General features: G+C 45.0%; 1 protein-coding gene across 4 annotated transcripts in view; it reads right to left on the minus strand.

The window, feature by feature from the left end:
- Positions 1-21,330, minus strand: part of HIPK2 (homeodomain interacting protein kinase 2) — a 180,862-nt gene that overhangs the window by 24,967 nt on the left and 134,565 nt on the right. For 3 of the 4 annotated variants that reach the window (XM_081023949.1, XM_081023950.1, XM_081023948.1), the window contains exons 6-11: positions 20,875-21,059; positions 18,576-18,738; positions 16,856-17,078; positions 12,001-12,122; positions 5,067-5,209; positions 2,068-2,247 (exon numbers count right to left, since the gene is read on the minus strand). In XM_081023949.1, the coding sequence (XP_080880075.1) occupies positions 2,068-2,247; positions 5,067-5,209; positions 12,001-12,122; positions 16,856-17,078; positions 18,576-18,738; positions 20,875-21,059 (1,016 nt within the window). The remainder of the gene's footprint in view (positions 1-2,067; positions 2,248-5,066; positions 5,210-12,000; positions 12,123-16,855; positions 17,079-18,575; positions 18,739-20,874; positions 21,060-21,330) is intronic. The other variant, XM_081023951.1, reaches the window with a different exon arrangement.

Here is a 21,330-nt window from a genome sequence, read left to right on the forward strand (position 1 = left end):
GCCACAAATCAATCACAATAGGAATGGATGTGTTAACTGGGTGAACGATCTCATTTCCCCACATATAAGACTGGAGGTATCCAGGGGGTATTTCATAGTGTGGGTAATGGCTTCTGTTTGTTGGAATGTCACTAAAATCCCATCTTCTCAGAAGCCTATTCATAGTAGCAAGGTAAAGGACCCCTGCACGGTTAAGGCCAATCAAAGACGACTATGGGGTGCAGCGCTCATTTCGCTTTCAGGCCGAGGGAGGGGGCGTTTGTCCACAGACAACTTTCCAGGTTACGTGGCCAGCATGACTAAACTGCTTCTGGCGCAAAGGGACACCGTGACGGAAACCAGAGCGCATGGAAACGCCGTTTTACCTTCCTACTGCAGCGGCACCTATTTATCTACTTGCACTGGCGTTCTTTCAAACTGCTAGGTTGGCAGAAGCTGGGACAAAGCAACAGGAGCTTATCCCATAGTGCGGATTCGAACTGCCAACCTTCCGATCAGCAAGCCCAAGAGGCTCAGTGGTTTAGACCACAGAGCCACCTGTGCCCCAGTAGCTTTATATCCCCAGTTTAAACAAGGAGAGAAAGGAAAATAAATAATTAGAGACCATTAGCAGAATACCCTTGAAATTGAAAGATACTTGCAACTTCCACGTGTCATTAATCTGCGGTAGTTTGTATAATCCATTGACTAGTCTGCTTCTTATGAACGATACGATCATCTCAAACATAAGGCATAAGGCATCCTCTGCCATCACACTGTCTATATTTAACTTGATCTGCTCTCTGTGTGCCTATGTCTGTGCATATGTGTGTGCATACACACACACACACACACACACACTCATTCACTGAAGCAGAAATAACAGGCCTTTAAAAGTGGTTCAATATTCTCCTATTTTGCCAAGACATCACTTTAATGGGTTTAAACAGGTCCAATTGCATAGGCTTCTGTTGGAGTGGCTTTCAAACTTCCTCATGGGAAACAGAGCAGAACCTTCTGCAGTGCATGTGGAGTATGCTAATACTTAATACTCAAGACCCATCAAAGAAATTCTAAGCCAGAGGGAAGGAACTGCTGATGCACCATTTGCACTCTTGTCAGTCCCCTCTCCCTCTGTGGCCATTCCAAAAAAGGTGGCACATCAGAACTGGAGCAAGTGGGACCTGAAACAAAATACCTCGGGGCAGGCTGCTCCTCTTTAGTGTTCCTCCCAGACACCACACCATCTTCCTTTGCACTTCATTCTCTTCTGCCTTGCCCCCCATTTCCCTCTCCCCAACAACAGAGTCAAAGCATTCTGGAGCTACTGACCATGCCTAGTCCATTGGGCGGTTTGGGTTTTGTTTTTTACACTCTGTTCACCCACCCCCTCAATATTTTTCCTACATCTGCAAACCTTGAGGTTCTACTGAGAAAGCTGGTTTTTAAAATTAAAAATTATTTTTTGCAAATCCACGAATTTACTTTGCAGCCTTTGTCAATTCCCTCTCAGACCTATTGCTTCGTCCATAAATAAGAATTACAGCAGCCTAAAGTGTCGTCCCAGGGCAGCGCCGCCTCTTAATTTTATTTGTATACTGCCCTCCATCCATAGATTCCAGGTGCACAACACAAAAATGCAAGGTGAAAAGACACACACGAAAATAACACATAATGAAAACAAGAGCAAATTAATAACGCCCACTCAACCCTGTTCCCACAGCACATTAATTTCCATGTTTTGGTAAGGGCAGCCTGATGTGCAGCAGGGTGGTGTGTGGGGTGCCTTTACTGAGGGTAAGAGGAAGCAGATGGATTTAGGAGGGTCAGCAGCCCCATTCCTGATCTAGTCCAGGGAAAGGGAATCTGTGTCCCTCCAGATGTTGCTGGACTACAACTCCAACCAATCCTGACCACTGATCATCCTGGCTGGAACTGATGGGAGTTAGGAGTCACAGCAACATCTGGAGGACCCCAGGTCTCCCACCCTGACCTAGTCTCTCACCTTAACCACAAGGCAGTGCAGCGAACAGAAGATACCTTCCTTGTCTCCCTTCTTTATATCATCCCCCCCTTTCCGGTGCATACCTTGCTGATGACTGGTGTTGTTTATTCTTCCGAGAGGAGGTGGTGCTGGTTGGCTGTTGCCTCATGACGTGAGCGACACCCACGTTTAAGGGCTGGGCTGCTGGAAGGGTGACGTGACTTGCTAAAAGTGCCGGCTGTTGCATGATAGGATTGTAGTGGCTTCCGTGAGCGTGTGTGCTCCTGCGAGAAAAACGGAGAGAAAGGCATTTTGTACATTTCGAGAAGAATGCTCATGAATGAATGACAAACACAACAGCATGCCAGAAAGCTCAATGTAAGGTACTTCAGCGCTGGCATCAGGCTTTTTTAGAAATACAGTCGTACCTTGGAAGTCGAACAGAATCCGTTCCGGAAGTCCATTTGACTTCCAAAACGTTAGGAAACCAAAGTGCAGCTTGTGATTGGCTGCAGGAAGCTCTTGTAGCCAATCAGAAGATGCGGAAGCCCCGTCAGACATTTGGCTTCCAAAAATAGTTTGCAAACCGGAAGAGTCACGTCCGGGTTTGCAGCGTTCATGAGCCAAAACGCTCAACTTGCAAGGTGTTCAGGATCCAAGGTACAACTGTACTGACTTGACCAATGGCTCACATGAGGTTTAGCCACAAGCTAGTATTCTTTTCAGTAAGACGCACTGCTCAGTGCTGCAGGTAGGTAAGTTTAGATTCTAATCAGCCTTATGGGGAGTGAATTACGGGCTCTTTAGATGGCAACACGTTTTCTTTCACTTACTGCAACATGTGGCATTGCAGCCCTGCTGCATATGGGGCCCATCCTGCTCATTCTGCTGCGTGGGTCCCTGGACATCTCCCCCAAAGTTCTGCCCCGATGGCCCCACTGACACGGCCTCTTGCACTGCCATAGTTCCTTTGATGCGCATTCGCATTACAAGGGCAAGGACTATTTCTGACCATGGATAGAGCAGAGGGAAGACAGCAACGTGGGAGGGATACCAAGGGAAGGGCGGAACTCCACCAGAATTCCATCTGCCTGCTGCAAGTTGCAAGCTTCCATTATTCGCCTCGGCACAAAGGCTTCAAAGAGGGCAATAAATAAGTATCAACTTCCCTCCACGATTCCATGGAAGCAGTTAGCGATCCAAGAACAAAATTGCAGAGAGCTTCTGCAGCGTGTGCCGACGTACAGAGGAGAGTCGTTCCTATACAGCTTTTAAGAAGCATTTAATGGGGGAAGCAAGCACGATGAAGCTCAAAGATCATAAAAGGGCTGCTGCCGGTTGCTCTTTCTGAGAAGTCATTTTGCTACAAGCACAGAGGCTCAGGAAGCACTCCTGGAGAAACAGTGGCTTTTATTAATGCCTTATTCTTAGCCTCTTGCAAAGATCAGTTGGGTGCCGGGTAGGAGAGGCAGTGCCAGCCATCTTAATGTTTTGTCTGCGAAACTATATTAAACGGTTTGTTTAATATAGTAATGCATCCCACAGTGTGTGACTTGTGAGAAATAACCTTTTCATTTCATTTCTTGTTCTTTTTTTAAGAGTTTATGTGCATGTTGACCCTAGCCCACGAGAGCTGATCATTTGCATCTATTCCCATATTCAAGACTTGGCTTACAGCATGTTAAGGTAGCAGCAGGTTGAAGGCTGTTATGCACAAACTTTCCAAGTAAGCACCACGTACATTAGGTTGCTTACCTTTAGTGCTGCTGAAGCACTGCTTTTCTGCAGTTAGCTGAAAGCGTAATTAAAATGGAAGTTCTGCTCAAGCTCTTAATATAGTACTATATTATCCAGTACCTTCCTGGCCCATTACTAATATTCTCCTATTATGACTATTCACAAGTTAAGTTCCACTCAGCAAAGATCCCCAGCAACATTAATTAAAAGCTTCCTCTTTGCAGGTCCTGCCTAACTTATGGCTACTTGCTGACTGCAGCTGGAGGATTTGTGATGAAGAACCTCTTGAATAGTCTATCTTAACTGCCCCAGCGTCAGTTTCTGTACCCACATGAAGGATTACCAATTTCTTCTAATTGCTTTTTCTTTTTCTTAAACAATAAAATAGACTCATTCTCTTCACATTCCACCAGGCCAATACTGTACTCTCCAATGAATTATGTCCAATATCTCAGCATTATTCCCAAATATGGCAACACACTGGACATATGACTCTAGTTGTGGCATAGTCAATGTTGAGCAGAAATGGGCAAGCAAAGTACTACTAAAGCTTTTAAGGGTTCGTGTGCCTTTAATTAAACATTTTCTGTTTGCAGGTCTTGCCCAGACAGATTGGTGCCACACCTGTGTTATTGCTGCAAAAATATATGCCAAAACTCAGGCCTGAAAAGATACAAGACACTCCTGAAAACACTGCAATAAAACAAAACCGACAAGTTTGTCACTTGGTCACTACATAAAAAGAGAGCAAACAAATTTCGGGGGAAAGGGCTAGTGTAGAATTAACTTTCATTCGGTTCCCTGGGACAAAAAGTAGGGAAGAAATCAGAAGAGTTCAAGCCAGGGATGACTTTTTCACACAAGGTTATGGTCTTCGGCCTAGAAGACCCTGGAGTGAATCTTGCAATTTTCAAAGCAGTTTTCTTTATGGGAAACAGCTTCTGCTGTTTATATTAAAAATGTTATACATACACAGTAGCAAAAGGTGGGGTGGGGGCACTTAGCCGACCTTCCTGCAGTGGAGTCACTGTTGGTTATGAGGAGGGAGAGTGGCAGGGAGGTTGACACTGTGCAAACACGCCAGCAAGAGCAACATACTGGCTCCTGCTGGTGTGTTTGCACAGTGCCAACATCCCTACTGCATTGCCCCTCTCCCTCTCTGTAAGCAGCAGCGACTCCACTGTCAGGAGGTTGGATAAACATCACCACATCCTGCCATTCACTACCGTGCATACGAAACAAGCAAACCCGGGAGTTATGTGATTAGCTCATGGAGCCATTATGCAATGAAGATGGGATCACAGATACTGAAGCTCTCACAAAGTTGGTACCTTACAGACAGATACAAGTTTTCCTTCCTGTTTACCTCCAATCTGCCAGGGGCTGGGTCCCTGCCATGGTCTCCGGAATTACAGTTGCATGCTGGACTGAGGTGTGGGCGGCTACCCCAGTCAGCTGTTGCCAAGCTGGGGGGAGCAGGATCTGCTGAGTACCACTAGGCCAGGCTTGCTGTAGAACAGAACGATCACAAAATTCAGTGCCAACCCGTACTTTTTAAAGAAGAATGTTACAAACTATACCGCACAGAACAGATTCAATGTAAGTCGGCAGGAAAAAAATCCCATGGAACTAATTCAAAGGCAACAAGCGTAGCTCAGTCAGTTTTGGACAAGGCAAAGAGCAGCATGCTATAAAGTCGAGAGGACGTCAACCCAACTTTAAACCAAGGTCTTTTCAAAGACAGCTGTGAAGACAAAATTGCTGGTATTAAAAGCTTAAGTACAAATGCACGTTTCTTATCTGTTGCAGTGGAAGCAGCATAATCCTAGGCAACAGGACTTACTCTCTTGTAGGGGCTGCAATCCTAAGCAGACTTACTTTGGAGTAAGTAAGCTCTATTGAACTCAGTTAGCTTCTGAGTAAATATGCACAGAATCAGGCTGCAAGCGTGTTTAGGGCTGCACTCCGACCTCAAAGTCTGTGTTCAATGGGGCTTACGTTTGGGAAAGTACGTATATACGGCGCTGGATTTCACATGCACACCTACTAGGGAATATGCTTCACTGAACCCAATAGGACTTACTCCCAGGTAAGTGTGCACAAAATTGCAGCTATTCACCCTAGCAGGCTTGCACAGGCAGCCATACACTTTTACTCAGAAGTCCAAATGAGTCCAAAGGGAGCTAGATCTGGCCAGTGGCCCATCTAGCTCAACACCCTGTTCACACAGTGGCACCTAGATGCCCGTGGGAAACCCTCAAGCACAATGGCACCCTCCCCTCCTGTGGTTTCCAGCAACTGGTATTCAGAAGTGTTTCTGCCTCTGACTGTGGATCACTCCTGAGTGATCCTTCATGGGATCAGACTCTCCCCCCCCCATCCTTTATTATTTTATTCACATAATATACATTCTTTACAACAGACAACTCCAAAATAAAATCATATGTAACAAAACCATAAGTCTCATGTTTTCATTTACACTGATCTCCTCTCTGATACCTTTACTTGATATTTCTTGCTGCTTTCTGCTTTCCTTATAGAATCTTTATGAAAATTTAAATCTCTTAAATCCTATACCAATCTTTAAGAGTTTCAATTAATCCCTTCACCTCCCTCCCTCACAGCCCAGTACTTCCCTCCACTATTCACTTTATTTGTTATTCCATCCTTAATATATTATTGTCCTATCTCCTTTTAAACTTTTGCACATTAATTTTTAAGCTCCAGCACCGACTTTTTTCATGTATTCCTTAACGCATTCCCACTCTTTATTAATTTTTTGATTAGAGTAGCCTCTAATTGGTGCTGTTAATTTTGCCATCTCCGCGAATTCAAGAAATTAGATTCTCCATTATAATAATTCTGGTATTTATTCTAATTTTTTGCCACAACGATTCTGGCTGCTGCGGTTGCGTAAAGGAATACATTCCTTTGACATAGGATCAGACTCTTGAGTGGGATATTTGAGATGTTACAGTTTGACTTCGCCCCCAGAAGGCGCACACTTCCATTTTCTCCCAAGCCGGATGAATGCCAACCAATACCCATTTGACATCAGTGACTTAAAAAATGTCGTGGGGACTTTTGAAGTAACATAGGCACTATATTATCAAGTAAGTGTTCGAATTGTGAAATGTTAGGTTCCATCAAACAGGTGGGAAGTCCTCTTTTCTTTTGGTATTTTCTAAAGTGGTGCTAGGTGGTGTCAAGGCCTGTTCCATGTGAGCAGCCTCACTGCCATGTAAGCATAATTCTGCACAGACTGTCACCTAAGACATGCACAAGTGTCATCTTGCTCAAATGACTCAATTTTGGAGTCATATTATATTTTACAAGTAGGTCACATTCAGATTCCCCCTGCATGACACGGCAGGGCAACTTAATCCCTTCTGAGAACAGATTTAAGAAATGCATGTGCTAAAAGATTTGCTTGCTCGTGGAAACCAAGGGAGGCAGCTTAATACCCACAGCTGTGAGCACTCAACACTCCAAAGGCCGAAATTCTGCACAAAAGCACTTTGGATTTTACGCTCAAAAATAATGAATAATTTGTTTCAGGCGTTCAAGAATTGGGAGCAGGCTTTTTTCCTAGCCGTTCGCATGGAAAAGCTTAACTGGGAGAATCCAGACCACTGGTTTGACTGGGGCACCATCCATTTCCATGGCTAAGCACTCATTTTGTCCTCAGATAGCCACATAAAGACTTGATCCTATGCATGCTTACTCAGGAATTAGCCCCACTGGGTTCGGCCTGATCCTACGCACACTGACCTGGAAGTCAGCTTCCCTTAAAGCCAGCCGGACTTGCTTCTGAGTGAATATGTAGAGCAGAGATGGGGAACCTGTGGCCCTTTGGATGTTATTAGACTACAATTCCCATCAACCCTAGCCCTTGAGTTTGCTGGCTCAGGCTGATGGGAGTGGGAGTTCAACAACATTTAGAGGGCCACACGGTCCTCATCCCTTGTGTATAGTCTGCATGGTTGCCTATGTGTTTCTATCCAACAGTCAGCCCTAACGTTAGGCAAGGTTTGGTGACCACCTCGGGTAGCTGACTCCGGGCATCATGAAAGGGGAGCACATTGTTATTCATTTGTTTTTATTATTATGCTTTTACTGCCAGTGACTTTCTCTCTCAGGTACCAAAATAACTTGGCTGGTCTTGGGTACTGAGCACCCTCACAGGGAGGGGAGGCGTTGCCTGCTCTGCCTAGGGCAGCAAAATGCCATTGTGGGCAGCATGGTAGGGTGCAGGTGTTACCTGACCTCCTGGCAGGTGAGTCGCTGCTACTTACCAGGAGGGGTGAAGCAGCAGTGAGGTCTGCAATGTTCAAACACGCTGGCTGAATGAAGTTGGCACTGCTGCTGGTGTGTTTGCATTACGCTGCCCTCCCTACAACCTCATTCCTCCTCCACTTGTTAAGTAGCCATGATTCACCTGCTTGGGAGGTCAAGTAAGTGTCTCTGCCTTACCATACCACCCGTGAGTGGCAAAATGTATTGAGCTGGCATTAGTCTACATCCTCATGAAAAACCCTGATCTTGTGATCTCTCTGTGTGCGCGCGTGCGCACACACACACAAACATTTCTTTTCCAATTTTTAAGGAAGAAATTCAGGTTCTCTAATTTTGAATTATGGTGCTGGAGGAGACTCTTGAGAGTCCCATGGACTGCAAGAAGATCAAACCTATCCATTCTTAAGGAAATCAGCCCTGAGTGCTCACTGGAAGGACAGATCCTGAAGCTGAGGCTCCAATACTTTGGCCACTTCATGAGAAGAGAAGACTCCCTGGAAAAGACCCTGAGGTTGGGAAATATGGAGGGCACAAGGAGAAGGGGACGGCAGAGGAAGAGATGGTTGGATAGTGTTCTCGAAGCTACCAGCATGAGTTTGACCAAACTGCGGGAGATAGTGGAAGACAGGAGTGCCTGGCGTGCTCTGGTCCATGGGGTCACGAAGTGTCGAGCACAACTAAACGACTAAACAACAACAAATGCAATATTGATTCCCCTCCCCACCAAAAGGACAAGCCCTGACCAGGAATCATGGCGGTCCTACCTTAATAGGTCATATCTCTTTAAGAAGCTGCAGCTATGCTTACAAAGAGTGCAACCAGAGCTGCCTCTCACCTGTACAGTCAGGCAAACTGATATAGTTGCCTCATGTGGGTAAAAACAAATCCTAAAAGGTTGGATGTGATGACTGATTTTTCACCACCTGCTCCAGGAGTTGCATGCAGCACACTTCATCTGACTTGCATATCACATTTCCTGCAATCAACATCTCTGAAGATAATATACCAGCTTCAGCCCATCAGCCTTACCCTTCCAGTGATGTTGGACGTAAATATTTCACAGTATCGGGACCTTAAAGCAGGATTGCTATTTCCCCCCTCCTGCCAAAAACTCAACAGGCACAGCTTTCTACCTACTGGGGACAGCTGCACCTTTTGAATTATTGTTTGTCATGTAGCTCTTAAATGCACAGCATCTCCAGCTAGGAAAGAAGGTGGCAACCTAGAAATGTTCTTCAAAGAGGCCAGTTTCTAAATTGAGAGCTGTGAGGGCTTAAGCATCCATAGATGTCACAGGCTGTGGGCCGGAAGCCCTTTTCCCAACTTGACGACCCTTCAGATATTTTGGCCAAAAATTCCCATCATTCCTGAACATTGGCCCATGCTGGCCAGGGCTGATGGAAGTTGAAGTCCAAAACACCTGGAAGGCACCAGGTTGAGGCTGGCTGTTACCTGATAGTTTCATGTGTTACTTGGAATTTATTCCTTTGAACCTCTATATTAATTGTTTATTGCCGTGATGTTCTGAACCTCTAGATCATTGCTGGGGGACTACCTGTTTCGTTCGAAAAGTTCAGGGTGGGGAACCTATGGCTCAACAGACGTTGCTGTACAACTACCCTTCTGTCACCTGTCACAACTATATACGATATATACGATATCTTTATTGTCATTGTCCCATGCAGAACAATGAAATTGAAAAACTACATAAAACATTCAAAAACCCCTAAAAACTCTGAAACCTCATTTTAAATAATTCGTCCTAACAAAGCCTGACTCCCCTCCAGGGAGCTCTCAGCCGCAGCATCTGCACGCGCCGCCATCTTGGACATTCACTTAATCTTGGGATTAGGCCGCCATCTTGGACCTTCAACTAATCATGGGAGTGGCCCTTTATGAAAGTGCAGGATTTGTTTTTTAATTTTTTGGGGCTCCTGCAGAATGTAAAAATCCCAGGCTGTGCTCACACTTCAATATTTAGCTACTGTTTAAGTGGTACAATGATTCTATGGACAGTCTCCACTACTCCCTTAGTGTTCGGCTTAGCCCCATGTTTTGAGTCTGTCTACTGGGATTGCCAGTTGTACTAAGGCCAACTGAGAAGTCTGGAATATGTTTGGGGTCTGAGTTTTGAAACTGTACACGCTCACAGCCAGACCATTTCACACGGTGCTTCGGTCCAAATATTTTACATATTTACGTTTGCAAAATTCACTTACTTTCTTTTAGCTTTGGGAGGAAACAAACCCTCCTCCTTTCTCGTTCGTCCTTTTGAATTGCTCCCATTTATTTTATTTTTAAATGAGATGGGTAGGTCTGTCTTTCCATCCTGCCGCCGCCACCCCCTTCCCCTCGAGTGTACCACTTGGAAAAGGATGGCGTGCTTTTCATGGAGGTGGACTTCATTCATGTCAAAGAGGCAGCTGCTTAACAAAGACTCTTCATGGGAACAGGAGGCACCACTTAGTTAATGAAAAGGAAACCAGGCAAGCTTCAAGTTCTTTTCCATACTGCCTTTCCCAGATAAGCTGGGCTGGCAGCAGGCAAAAGGAAAAGGACTGAACTAACACTCGCTGGAATGCTATCCAGGCAAGGCAACGCTTTGGCAGGATTTTGGAGTCTGCTGATGCCTGAGAACGCTGGAATGCTCTGGCATAGACAACGACATTCGCTCTGACGCACTGATTCAAATTGAATTAGTCTGGAATACAAGGGGGCTCATATAATGGGATGGTCAGAGTCCCCAAGGCTGCATATGCACGGCTACATTTAAAGCACACGGCTTTCCCCAAAGAATTCTGGGAACTATAGTTTGCTATGGGTGCTGGGAACTGTAGCTCTGTGAAAGGTAAACTATAATCCCTGGGATTCTTTGGGGTGCTTTAAATGTAAGGTGCGTATGCAGCCTAAGTGTCTGGCAGCACAGCCTAAGTGTCTGGCAGCTGTGGTCGAATGCCCCGCACCCTGTATGGAGCTGCCTTATAAAGAGTCAGACCTTTGCTGCACCTGACCTAAAATGACCTCTGCTATATTACTAGTGCACCACATTCAGTGATGTCATTATTAATATTTAGACTTTATTTCCCTAACATAATGAAGAGAAGATGTAGAACAGATCGTTCATCCTCAATGTCTTTTTTTTTTTTTTTTTTTGTCTTTGGGACAAGTGGATTTTTTAAGAATGGAGAGAGAGCAAATTCTGTGAAACTGCATGGTGTTCTCAGGCGCCATTAGACTGAGTCCATAGACCACTTAATGAATATACAAATTTGTCACTGACTCCAGCCCAAATTCATAGAAATCTAAATGAAACAAAGTCAAGAAATATCAATATATAATCAACATTTTTAAATCGGCAATCACCATGAGTAGGAATCATTAAATGTGGAAAAAAAGGAATACCGTTGTGTTGAAGAATCATCTTATTAAATGCAGATGTTCCTCACTGTATTTTCCTATGCCTTTTATTTTATGTCTCACACTCGTACGTTTTTAATTAAAGTATTCACACTATACCTCGTAAACTTCTTCCCCACCCCTAGCCCTTTTTGAACCTTTTCTAACCCCTGGTTTTTTATTCACCCTGATCCCAGGGGGTCGATAGTGACAGCTTTGGGGAATCTGCATTAGTGAGATACTCTAGGGAATTAAAAGCTGGTGGGTAAAAAAACCTGCAGCATCATGAGCCCTTTAATAGTCAAAATCCAAATTAACATCCACACACAGGTGGCACTCTCCTAATTCATAAACTGAAAAAATAGTTGCTCTCTGCATCCAATTCTTTGCATTATGACTGACAGCTTACAGTAAGAGCTGTTCGACAGTGGAACAGACTTCCTCGTAAGATGGTGGACTCTCCTTCCTTGGAGGTTTTTAAGCAGAGGTTGGGTGGCCATCTATCATGTACGATCAAGTTGAGATTCCTGCATTGCAGGAGGTTGGACCAGATGACTCTCAGGGTCCCTTAAACAACTCTACAATTCTACGGTTCTATTCAAATGTACCTGTGCTAAAAGTCCTGGCTGGATCTGAAGGGGCTGAGCCCCAGGAGCCTGAGTGACGATTGGAACAGCGTTCTCCATCCGGACTGAATACCCAGCATGCTTTGAAGGGGACGTCTGTAACCCTGTGCAATGAAAAGAAAAGATAAATAGTGTTAGCCATCATCAGTTGCTTTTCTAGGAACAAGCACCTTAAACTCTCCTGGGCAACTCTCCTTTCTGGCCAGACGGACTTTCTGGTTGAAAATCATGCCATTTTATCACATCGAAACCTGCCATTTGAACATGTCTCTCCTCACATTCCATGCGCTGGCCGAAGCGGATTACTCCTGGTTTAGGTGAATAAATTGTTATCACTCAGAACCATAGGCCAGAACGATTCAATACAAATAGAAGCACAAAGCAAATACAGAAGCACAGGTCAGCGTAATGTGTTTCACTAAACACGCATACAATAAAAGAATTGAACTATAAGGCTTCCCCACCCAAACATAGGGGCCACAGACCCTCCACATAGATTAATATATGGGTGCTGCAAATACAAGGGAAAAGAAGAATACCTCATTCACCCTACTAGGACTTTTTTTGAAGGTTGGCTCTGCTATTTCCAGCAGTACCTCAGGCAAATAATCATTAGAAAGGAAATTACTAGCTTTAGATTTCATAAAGCCTGAAACTGTAATTCTAGCATCATCACCACCACAGCTCAGATCTATCAATTTATTTCAGGAGAAATTTGATTTTCCACTAGCTAGCTTTTTCTTAGGCAGGAAGGAGTTTCTCCTTTGTATTATTCCACCTTATTGCTGACCAAACTGACCAAACTGCGGGAGGCAGTGGAAGACAGGAGTGCCTGGCGTGCTCTGGTCCATGGGGTCACAAAGAGTCGGACACGACTAAACGACTCAACAACAACAACCTTATTGCTCTCCGCAATGTCTATACATGGTTATAATAATATGCCAACCTAGACTGGGCATTCAATTCCAGTTGTGGCCTAGCCAATGATAAGCAAAGCTGGACCCACTAGGCCAGTTTTTAGCATCTCTGAAAATCAGGTTCTACAGTCCTGTGAATGTAGACTATACCTCAATCCAATAAAGGAGGCTCTTCAACCCAGATCCTTTTTTGCTTCCCTCACCATTTGAGGCGGGACAGACAGTTCCTGCTTGGTGGTGGCACCCTTACTGTGGAATGCTCTCCCCAGGGAAACTTGCCTTGCACCTGCCTTGACATCATTTGGGAGCCAAGGAAACACGTTCTTCTTTTCATAGACTGCTTAAAATCCACTGTGAATTAATTTTATGCTGCTTTTACATCTGCAGACTCCTTTTATGCTACTTCTGCTGATTGTTTTAATGTTGCTGTTTTTATCTGCCTTATTGTAATTTAATATACGCAATAACACATTTCATACACCATACGCTCATAAAAAAAGGGCTATACCCAACCTTACAAAGGCTTAGTGGTTTTAACTTTTTGTAAGTCACCCTGGGAAGCTGTTGGAGGGTGAGGTATAAATCCCTGTGATAAATTAAATTAAATAAACAGAAATGAGGACCTGCCAACTCAGAGCAAATATGCTGCATTCAGAAGGCTGAAAAGAGTATAGCGATAAGGATATAACTGAGTCAAATGATACTGAAACACTCTGTGAGCCTTCAAACTCTCTTGGTTGATCTTGAACTGTGAAATAGGAAACAACGGCGGTCGCTTTGCCCTTTCAAGTCAACCCTGAAACCGCAATGACAGCAACAGAGGAAAGCCAGATGGTTGTGACGGTAACAGAGGAAAAGCCAAGTGATTCACTGAGCTTTCCATCACATACTGAAGAGGCCAGCTAGCTTCAGTGTAAATGTTAACACACAATCAGGTTGGCAAAGGCAGAGCTGCATGTTTGTTGGGTGGGGTGGAGAAGTGTGGTACCTAGTTGAACACCAGGGGTTGGGAACCTGTGGGCCAAGACTGACCCACGAAGGGGTCCAATTTGGCCTGCAAGGTCAGTTCACCCAACCCACGACCACCCGCAGACACCACTGTGTGCAGTTACCAAAAAGAGTGCTGCTGGAATCAGCAAGTCCACCTTTTTGTCTCCTCCCCAAAATCACCAAACACCCTTCTCCCTGCCCCAGTCTGGGACATATAACCCACACAGGGTTTTGCCTCTTTGGAATGGACCACTGGGAAGTGGGAATGGTGGCTTGACTTCAACAGAAATAAATTTAAACAATTAAAACCCCAAACAGCAACACTTCAAGACACAGGGCCTGGATATGAAAAAAACAACAGCAAAACAAGGCAGAAGGAACAACAAAAAGGAGGTGCGTTTCCATTTCCTTCTGAAAAAGAGAAGAAATTCTGTGCCTGTGGTTTTTTTTAATCGTTTTATGTTTTGTGTTGCTTTGAATGGTTGCTACTGTCCTTGAGCCGTTGGGATGGGGTGGAGTAGGAATTAAGCAGAGTCAATACATCTATTTTTGTGCCACTTCCCAATAGCTTCCCAATACAGGCTGGCTGAATGCCACAGCTGAAAAAGAGACATCTCCGTCTCCGGAGGAAGCGCCGCCTGTTGCTACACACAAGGGGAGAAATTAAGACTCCAGCAGCCTGTCATCCTTTCTGCCGTCCTGCCTTTTGAGCTGAAGAAATAATTGAGGATAAAAATTTGCCCAAAATAGTCAAAATGCCCTTTGTAGCTTTTGTAAATAAGACTCAGGGGACTTTTCAGGATTTCACCCTCGAGCTCTTTTATGTTATTTTAACCCCGCATAAAAAGGATAAAACGTCTGCTGCACAGCAGTGCGGCGAGACATCAATATCTGCAAAGAACTTTAATATCTTTGGATAAAAATGAGACAGAGAGAGAGAGAGAGGAGCCAGGTGGCAGCAGCGCAGGCTGCCAGACGGCAGCAGAACCCAGATGTGTGCGAAGGCAGGGACAGCTCCTGGGTAGAAGAAATTGGACTTTTCTTCAGTTTCCCTGTCCCAAATCCCACCAAGCAAACCCCCTCCCAAAAAACTGTCCATGGCTGTAGTGCATTGCACATCAACCTACACCCTTGTCCAAGACATCTGCCAAAGGTTAGGATCGCATCACACAGCAGTGCATTGGGTGCAGCTATACTGATGGGTCAGGGTAATTTTCCGTCTTAGGCAAAGCTTTGATTTACTGAGTCATGCTTTTCTAACCTGATGGCTTAGTCCTGGAACTTTCAGGGTTTCAACCCTGCCCAGATCTCATTCCTCAGGTGAGGGGCAAGAGGAGCAGAGCCCTCCAGAAGATCTCCACCCTGCCCATGATCTGCAGGAGCCATCAAATCTGGACATCCCTTTTCCCAGGACTAGAGGTCCCCACACCAACTAGCTAGGTCCCTGGACATTTCTCATGTGCATACCCACCCACCCTTTCTCCCAGGAACACAGGAGCAGAAGGTTTGGTGAGACAGGCAGGGGCTTCAGAAGTGGCCAGTTAGCTGCCCATGAGGCTACTCAGCATAGGAGGAAGCACATGAAAATACCTATTTGATCAGAGCCTGAATGAAAGCCAGGAACGTTAGAGGTTCCAGCTCTTATGTAGGCCTCCAGTCTAAGCTGTCACCCAAGCTCCATCCTTCCTGACCTGAGGAAACAGGCAGTTATTCTGCTCCTTTATGGGTCTGCCCAAAACGCATGTGGTTTCCCCTAATGGGGACAAAGAATAGCTTAGCAGCAGCAGCAGCACTATCAGCTTTTCTGAACCAATGCCCAGGCTGAATCTATGAAATTATCTGCAGGAGGATTATTTCTCAGTCGCGTTACTAGCCAGGAAAACGGAGTTAGTTAACATTCCAAGAGAGACTCATTTCAGACACCATACCCGTAAGGGCACCGAGCGGACCAGGTTGGCAATCAACCAAGCATTACTTTAGTCCAAGCCTCACAGCACTCCAGCTACTAAACTACTGCAACATGCTCTGCATGACTTTCACCGACGACATTTCGGAAGCTGCAAAGGGCCAAGGAAGTCTTGCTTTCTCGTGCAGCTGCATCACCAGGAGCATATTTATGCTACCACTTCAGGAGATACATTTTGTCTCCCACAGACTTCTTGAGTATTATTAAAATACAGTGGTACCTTGGTTCCTGAACGGCTTCGTTGTCGAACAAATCGGCTCCTGAATGCCACAAACCTGGAAGTGTTCCGGTTTGCAAACGTTTTCCAGAAGTTGATCGTCCGCCGAGGCTTCCGCTTGAGTGCAGGAAGGTCCTGCAACCGATTGGAAGCCGAGCCTTAGTTTTCGAATGGTTTCGGGAGTTGAACAGACTCCCGGAATGGATTAAGTTCGAGAATCAAGGTACCACTGTACTCAAATACTCTGCCGCGAAGCTCCAGTTCAGACTATACCAGATCTAATCTGTCTAGCCCAAGATCAACTACCCTGCTTGCCTGTGGTTCCTCAAGGTCTCAGGAAGAGGCCTTTCCATATTTTTACTGAGGCTCCTAAGGACTCAGCCTGGGTGGCCCTGAATGCAACACAGGTCCTCTTCTTCTGCTTGGTGGCCCCTCCCTGGTTGATGCTGCCTCCACAGTCAGAGGCAGGGATGCTTCTGAACGCCACAGGAGGGGAGAGTGCTCTTGTCCTAGGGTCCTGCTTGCGGATTTCCCATGGGCATCTGGGTGGCTGGACTAGATGGGTCTTTGGCTAGCAGGTTCTTCTTAAGTTCTACCTGGGTTTCGTTTCGCGTTTCTGCCTGCCAAGCATATCTCCTTTGTCAACGCTAGGAGCATCCCAGAGAAATGCACGGGCCCGATAAGCAGAAATGCTTCGAATGAGACAAGGGAATGGCAGGTTTGTAGCAGATAAGCAGCGTCTCTTACCTTGGAAGCCTGGAGGACACACGATGAGGGCTTGCTGGAAGGGGTCGGGGCGAGCACATATCTGCGCCGTCCCCGTTTGCAGGGGGACGCTCCTCTGGGCCACCGCGGCCATGGAGGCTGCCGAGGGCTGGTAGAGTGCAGATTGGTAGTTTAGTATGGAGACTTCAGGGTTGGCTAAGGAAATAGTGGCACTGGTGGTGGAGGTGGGAGCCAGGGTGGTGGCCTAAAGGAGTGGTGGGATTTAAAATGGAATAAAAACATAATATGAAGGAGATGGCAATGTTGGAAAAAAGATAATAATAATAATAATAATAATAATAATAATAATAATGGAAGGTAATATAAATAAGGCAAGACAACAAGTTGCAAAAAGGAAAGGCAAACAACATAAAGAAGGGCAGCAGAAAGAGGGGAGGAGGGTATAAGTAAAAAGGTGGAAGCTAAAGATGAGTAAGGATGAATACTTTTCTTTAGCCATTGCATGCACCACTGCTCTGCTCATGATTGAGAAATGACCAGAATACAATAACAACGGCAACAACTGGGGAACACTGAGCCTGCAGCCCCCCCCCCCCCCCAAGCAGCCAGTTGCATCAAGGTCAGGAATGTGTCACAGCCAACATCCCCTGCAGTGTGTGTGTGTTTTGTGGGGGAAAGGAAGGGTCTACCAGTCCAATTCAATACACGTCTACTCTGAAGAAAGTACCACTACGTTCACTGAGACTTCATCTCGTGTAATCGGGCAAAGGAATGCAGCCTGCATTTCTTGTGTGTCTGTATATGAGAAAGAACGCAGGAGGGTAAGTGAACTGTTGTCATGCAGGTACAGAATGGCGCATATACGTTTCTGCCTATGAAAAGGAAGACTGGAAAATATTTTTATGTGTTTAATTCCTTAATCCTATAATGTGTGTGAATGACTTAATCCGCAGTTGGTGGCTTGGCTGACTTTGATGAGTTACCTGCTCGGCACACCGGCTGTTTTCCGCTTTCTGAATGAGGTTTGTGGATTACATGACTCTGTAAGGTCCTTATATTAGGTGTGGGTGACAGCAGGGTATTTGCAGGCATATGCAGTTACTAGATACTGGGAGAATTTTTGGTGTTTCTGCATACCAGATTTTTAAAAAAGATTTTAAAAATTATTTTTCCAAGAAATACGTATTCTGTTGAAGAATTTGGATTCTTTAAAACCAAGAACATCTGCTGAGGGTGAGTGGGAAGAAAAATATATATGCAAACCTGTCTTGTCCCTCGAAAGGATATTTCCTTCTCCTCCACCTGTAGAGGTGGAATGACAAAGAAGGAAGTCTATCAGACTCACCTCATGAAATTATGGACTGTTGAGGGCAGCTATGGAAGCTATGGAAGACTGAAATAATGGCCTTATAGTGAGTCAATTGATTGGTCTGTTTACTCTGACCGAGAGAAGCTCTCTGGGGCAGAGAGGGCTTTCTTTTAGGTAGAGCAGCCAGGAATTTATTGCGGGTCCCTTCGCTGACCTATCGCCCATCCTATAAATTGCAAGTGCCTTTCTTTTGCACCAAATGCCAAAATCTTGAGATCACACAGAGTGGGGAATATACAGATCCCTTTCCACTAATAAGAGTTAATCAAGAATCTGGTGAAGTCTTTGTGTGTGGAAAAGTTTCAAAGAGAGTTGGCCAAGCCTGCATAGACACACGCAAACACACACAGAGACTGCATGGTCTCCCCTCACCTGGTTATGAACTGTATTGAGCTGGTTGTTGAAGGTCATGGTAAGGTTGGTTGATGTGCTTGGGGCCACGTGGGTGATGAATGGGGTCTTGCTTTGATTCACTGTGTCGTACATGTTCACCCGCCGCTTGCAAATCTCCATGTTCTGGAAACAGGACTTGACACTGTTTATGAGAAAGAGGGCATGAAGAAGCAAGAAAGCCAAAGGGATACTGCCCATTTCACCACTGATGTACATACACCACAAACTTAAATTGTTTGGTAGACATGACTTCTTTCTAGGAAATAAAGAGAACTGCCATTTTGGCACAGGAGTGGCAAGAGGCAGCTAGTAGTCCCAACCCTATCAAACTCGCCACGCTACAGTTCCCGAGATTGTTTGAGAGCAGCTATGAAGCTACTGTTACAAAACAGAAACAAGGATGTAATGTTGGTGTGTTCCAAGGCTCAAAAGCATCACAATGATCTGTACTATCTATGAAGTATCAGTTGCGAATCTTACATTGTTGCTTGTTGTCCTCAATCCTTAAAACCACTCCAGCCCTGAAACCAAACCTCAGCAAGTTTAAATATTCTAGGAATGCCAGAAACAGGAGAAGCCCCCGCTCTGAAAAACACTACAGAGAGCAGTTCCAAAGCTGAGTCCCTGCTACTAACGTGATCCCTGTAGCAAGCAGACTCAATGGACACTCCTTACCATTTTCTGCCCCTTCATTTGTAAGGATCAAATAAAATAAAAAGGAATGCAACTTTACGACAGTTTGGATGTCATGCATGAGCACATTCCCTTAGTCGTGCAAAGAAGCTCTATTGCAAGAAATATATTCTCTGGGGTCAATAAGTCCAGCTTCCCACTTTGTGGCAAGACTCCAGAGTGATCAATAGCTCCTGACGAATACTCATTCAAACACCTCTTAGCATGTAACTACAGGTTACTTGAAAACACCCAGCTGCTGCTGAAAGTAAGAGTCCCGTGTCTTGCCGCCCTCCTGACCTCTGTCATGTTTAATACAGCTTATCTTGTCTTGTGGTATAAAAATGGAACTCATAGCCAAATGATGTGGGGCAAGGGCAAGCAAATGCAAAACGCCATGACATGACAGCAGCAGGCAAGTTGCGCTTCACATTACAGAAGTGTGTTAATGAGGCTTGTGGCTGCCATTTTCAGAAGTGGTTTCCACCCTCAGGAAAGAAAGTGTTCCCATGACTTCCCTCAGCACCTTTGGCCACATTTACACCCTACATTTAGAGTGCTATTAAACTACTTCAAACAGTCACGGCTTCCCCGCAAAATATTCTGGGAACTGCAGTTTGTTAAGGGTGCTGAGAGTTGTTAGGAGATCCCTATATTTCCCTCAGAGAGGGACAATTCCCAGAGTTCCCCGTGAAGAGGGACTGATTGTTCAATAACTCTGAGAGCTGTAGCTCTTGGAAGGGAATAGGAGCCTCCTAACAACTATAAGCACTTATAATGAACTACAACTCCCAGAATTATTTGGCGGAAGCCATGACTGTTAAAAAGGTTCACCTGGCGCATTAATTATACATCTTTAGGCACCAAGTGAAAACGTCCCTCTTCAACCAGGCCTTGGACTGATTAATATTGTACAGTCTTTTAAATGTGTCTGTAGGAAGGGGAGAATATTGTTTTGTTTTTTGTGCTATTAATTTGTGGTTTTATCCTGTTTCTTGTGAACCTCCCTGAGATCTTTGAATGAATTTATTAAGTTTATAAATTTAATATAAAATAATAATAAATAGATAAAATAGAAGTGGCACCATAGGGTTTTAAACATGTATGGTGTGAATGTGGCCTTTCCTTTATTTTATTTTTTTTATTAAAGGTTTTCTTGAATTACAAAAGTACATAGAGTGTCTCTGTTTTCCATTCATAGAAACTTTTCTCTCACCCTGCTAGGATGACAGACAGATCCTGGCAGTGAAACTTCTGCTTTTTGGAGTCCACTCACCTACCTTATCCTCCCACAGAGTTATTGCATGAAAATTAATCCTACCACCTGCAGAAGGTAGGGAAGAGGTGAACAAGCCACTGAAACAAATTGCTCATTCCTGAATAATGTCTCACTGGCCCAGAGCTGTTAAAGCAACTCAGTTTAGGCCTTGTCAGGATCAGGAGATGGCAGCCACACTTATCAAAACATTCTTGCCATTATAATGGTTTTCCTGGCATCCATGTTCTGTTGGTATTCACTCTGCTTGGCTGCGACTCAAATTCAAAGCACATTTGAGCAGACACTGCTCTGAGACCTGCAACCCAAAGTAGAGAGAAAGGAGCTTACTGGGTGCTATGGGGGAAGTCCAGCAAGTGCGTCATGGTGACAAATGGGTGGTTGAGGGTTTCAATCGGTGTTATCCTCTTATCCGCGTCTATCGTCAACATCTTCTTTAACAGATCTATGAACTCCCGCCGGTCTGCCTTTTCAACCAACATATCACTGCCTTCCAAGTCTGTTGTCATATTCACCTGAAAGGAAAAACTGAATCAGTAGCAAAACTACATTTCTGGAAGTCCTGGGCCTAGAGAAATCACACCTAGCCTGATGCCTACACGTGTTTGGCAGGATCAGGGGAACAGCCTGCGAAAGATCAAAGATTCACAGAGTCCTCAACCACGCAGGCAAAGCTAGCATGCAGACAGTCTCCCTTTGTGCAAGTTGCTTCACAGCAGGCATAGGCAAACTCGGCCCTCCAGATGTTTTGGGACTATGACTCCCATCATCCCTGACCACTAGTCT

The sequence above is a fragment of the Podarcis pityusensis genome, assembly GCF_964106645.2.
Source record: "Podarcis pityusensis genome assembly, chromosome: 10".
NCBI classification, from domain to species: Eukaryota; Metazoa; Chordata; class Lepidosauria; order Squamata; family Lacertidae; genus Podarcis; species Podarcis pityusensis.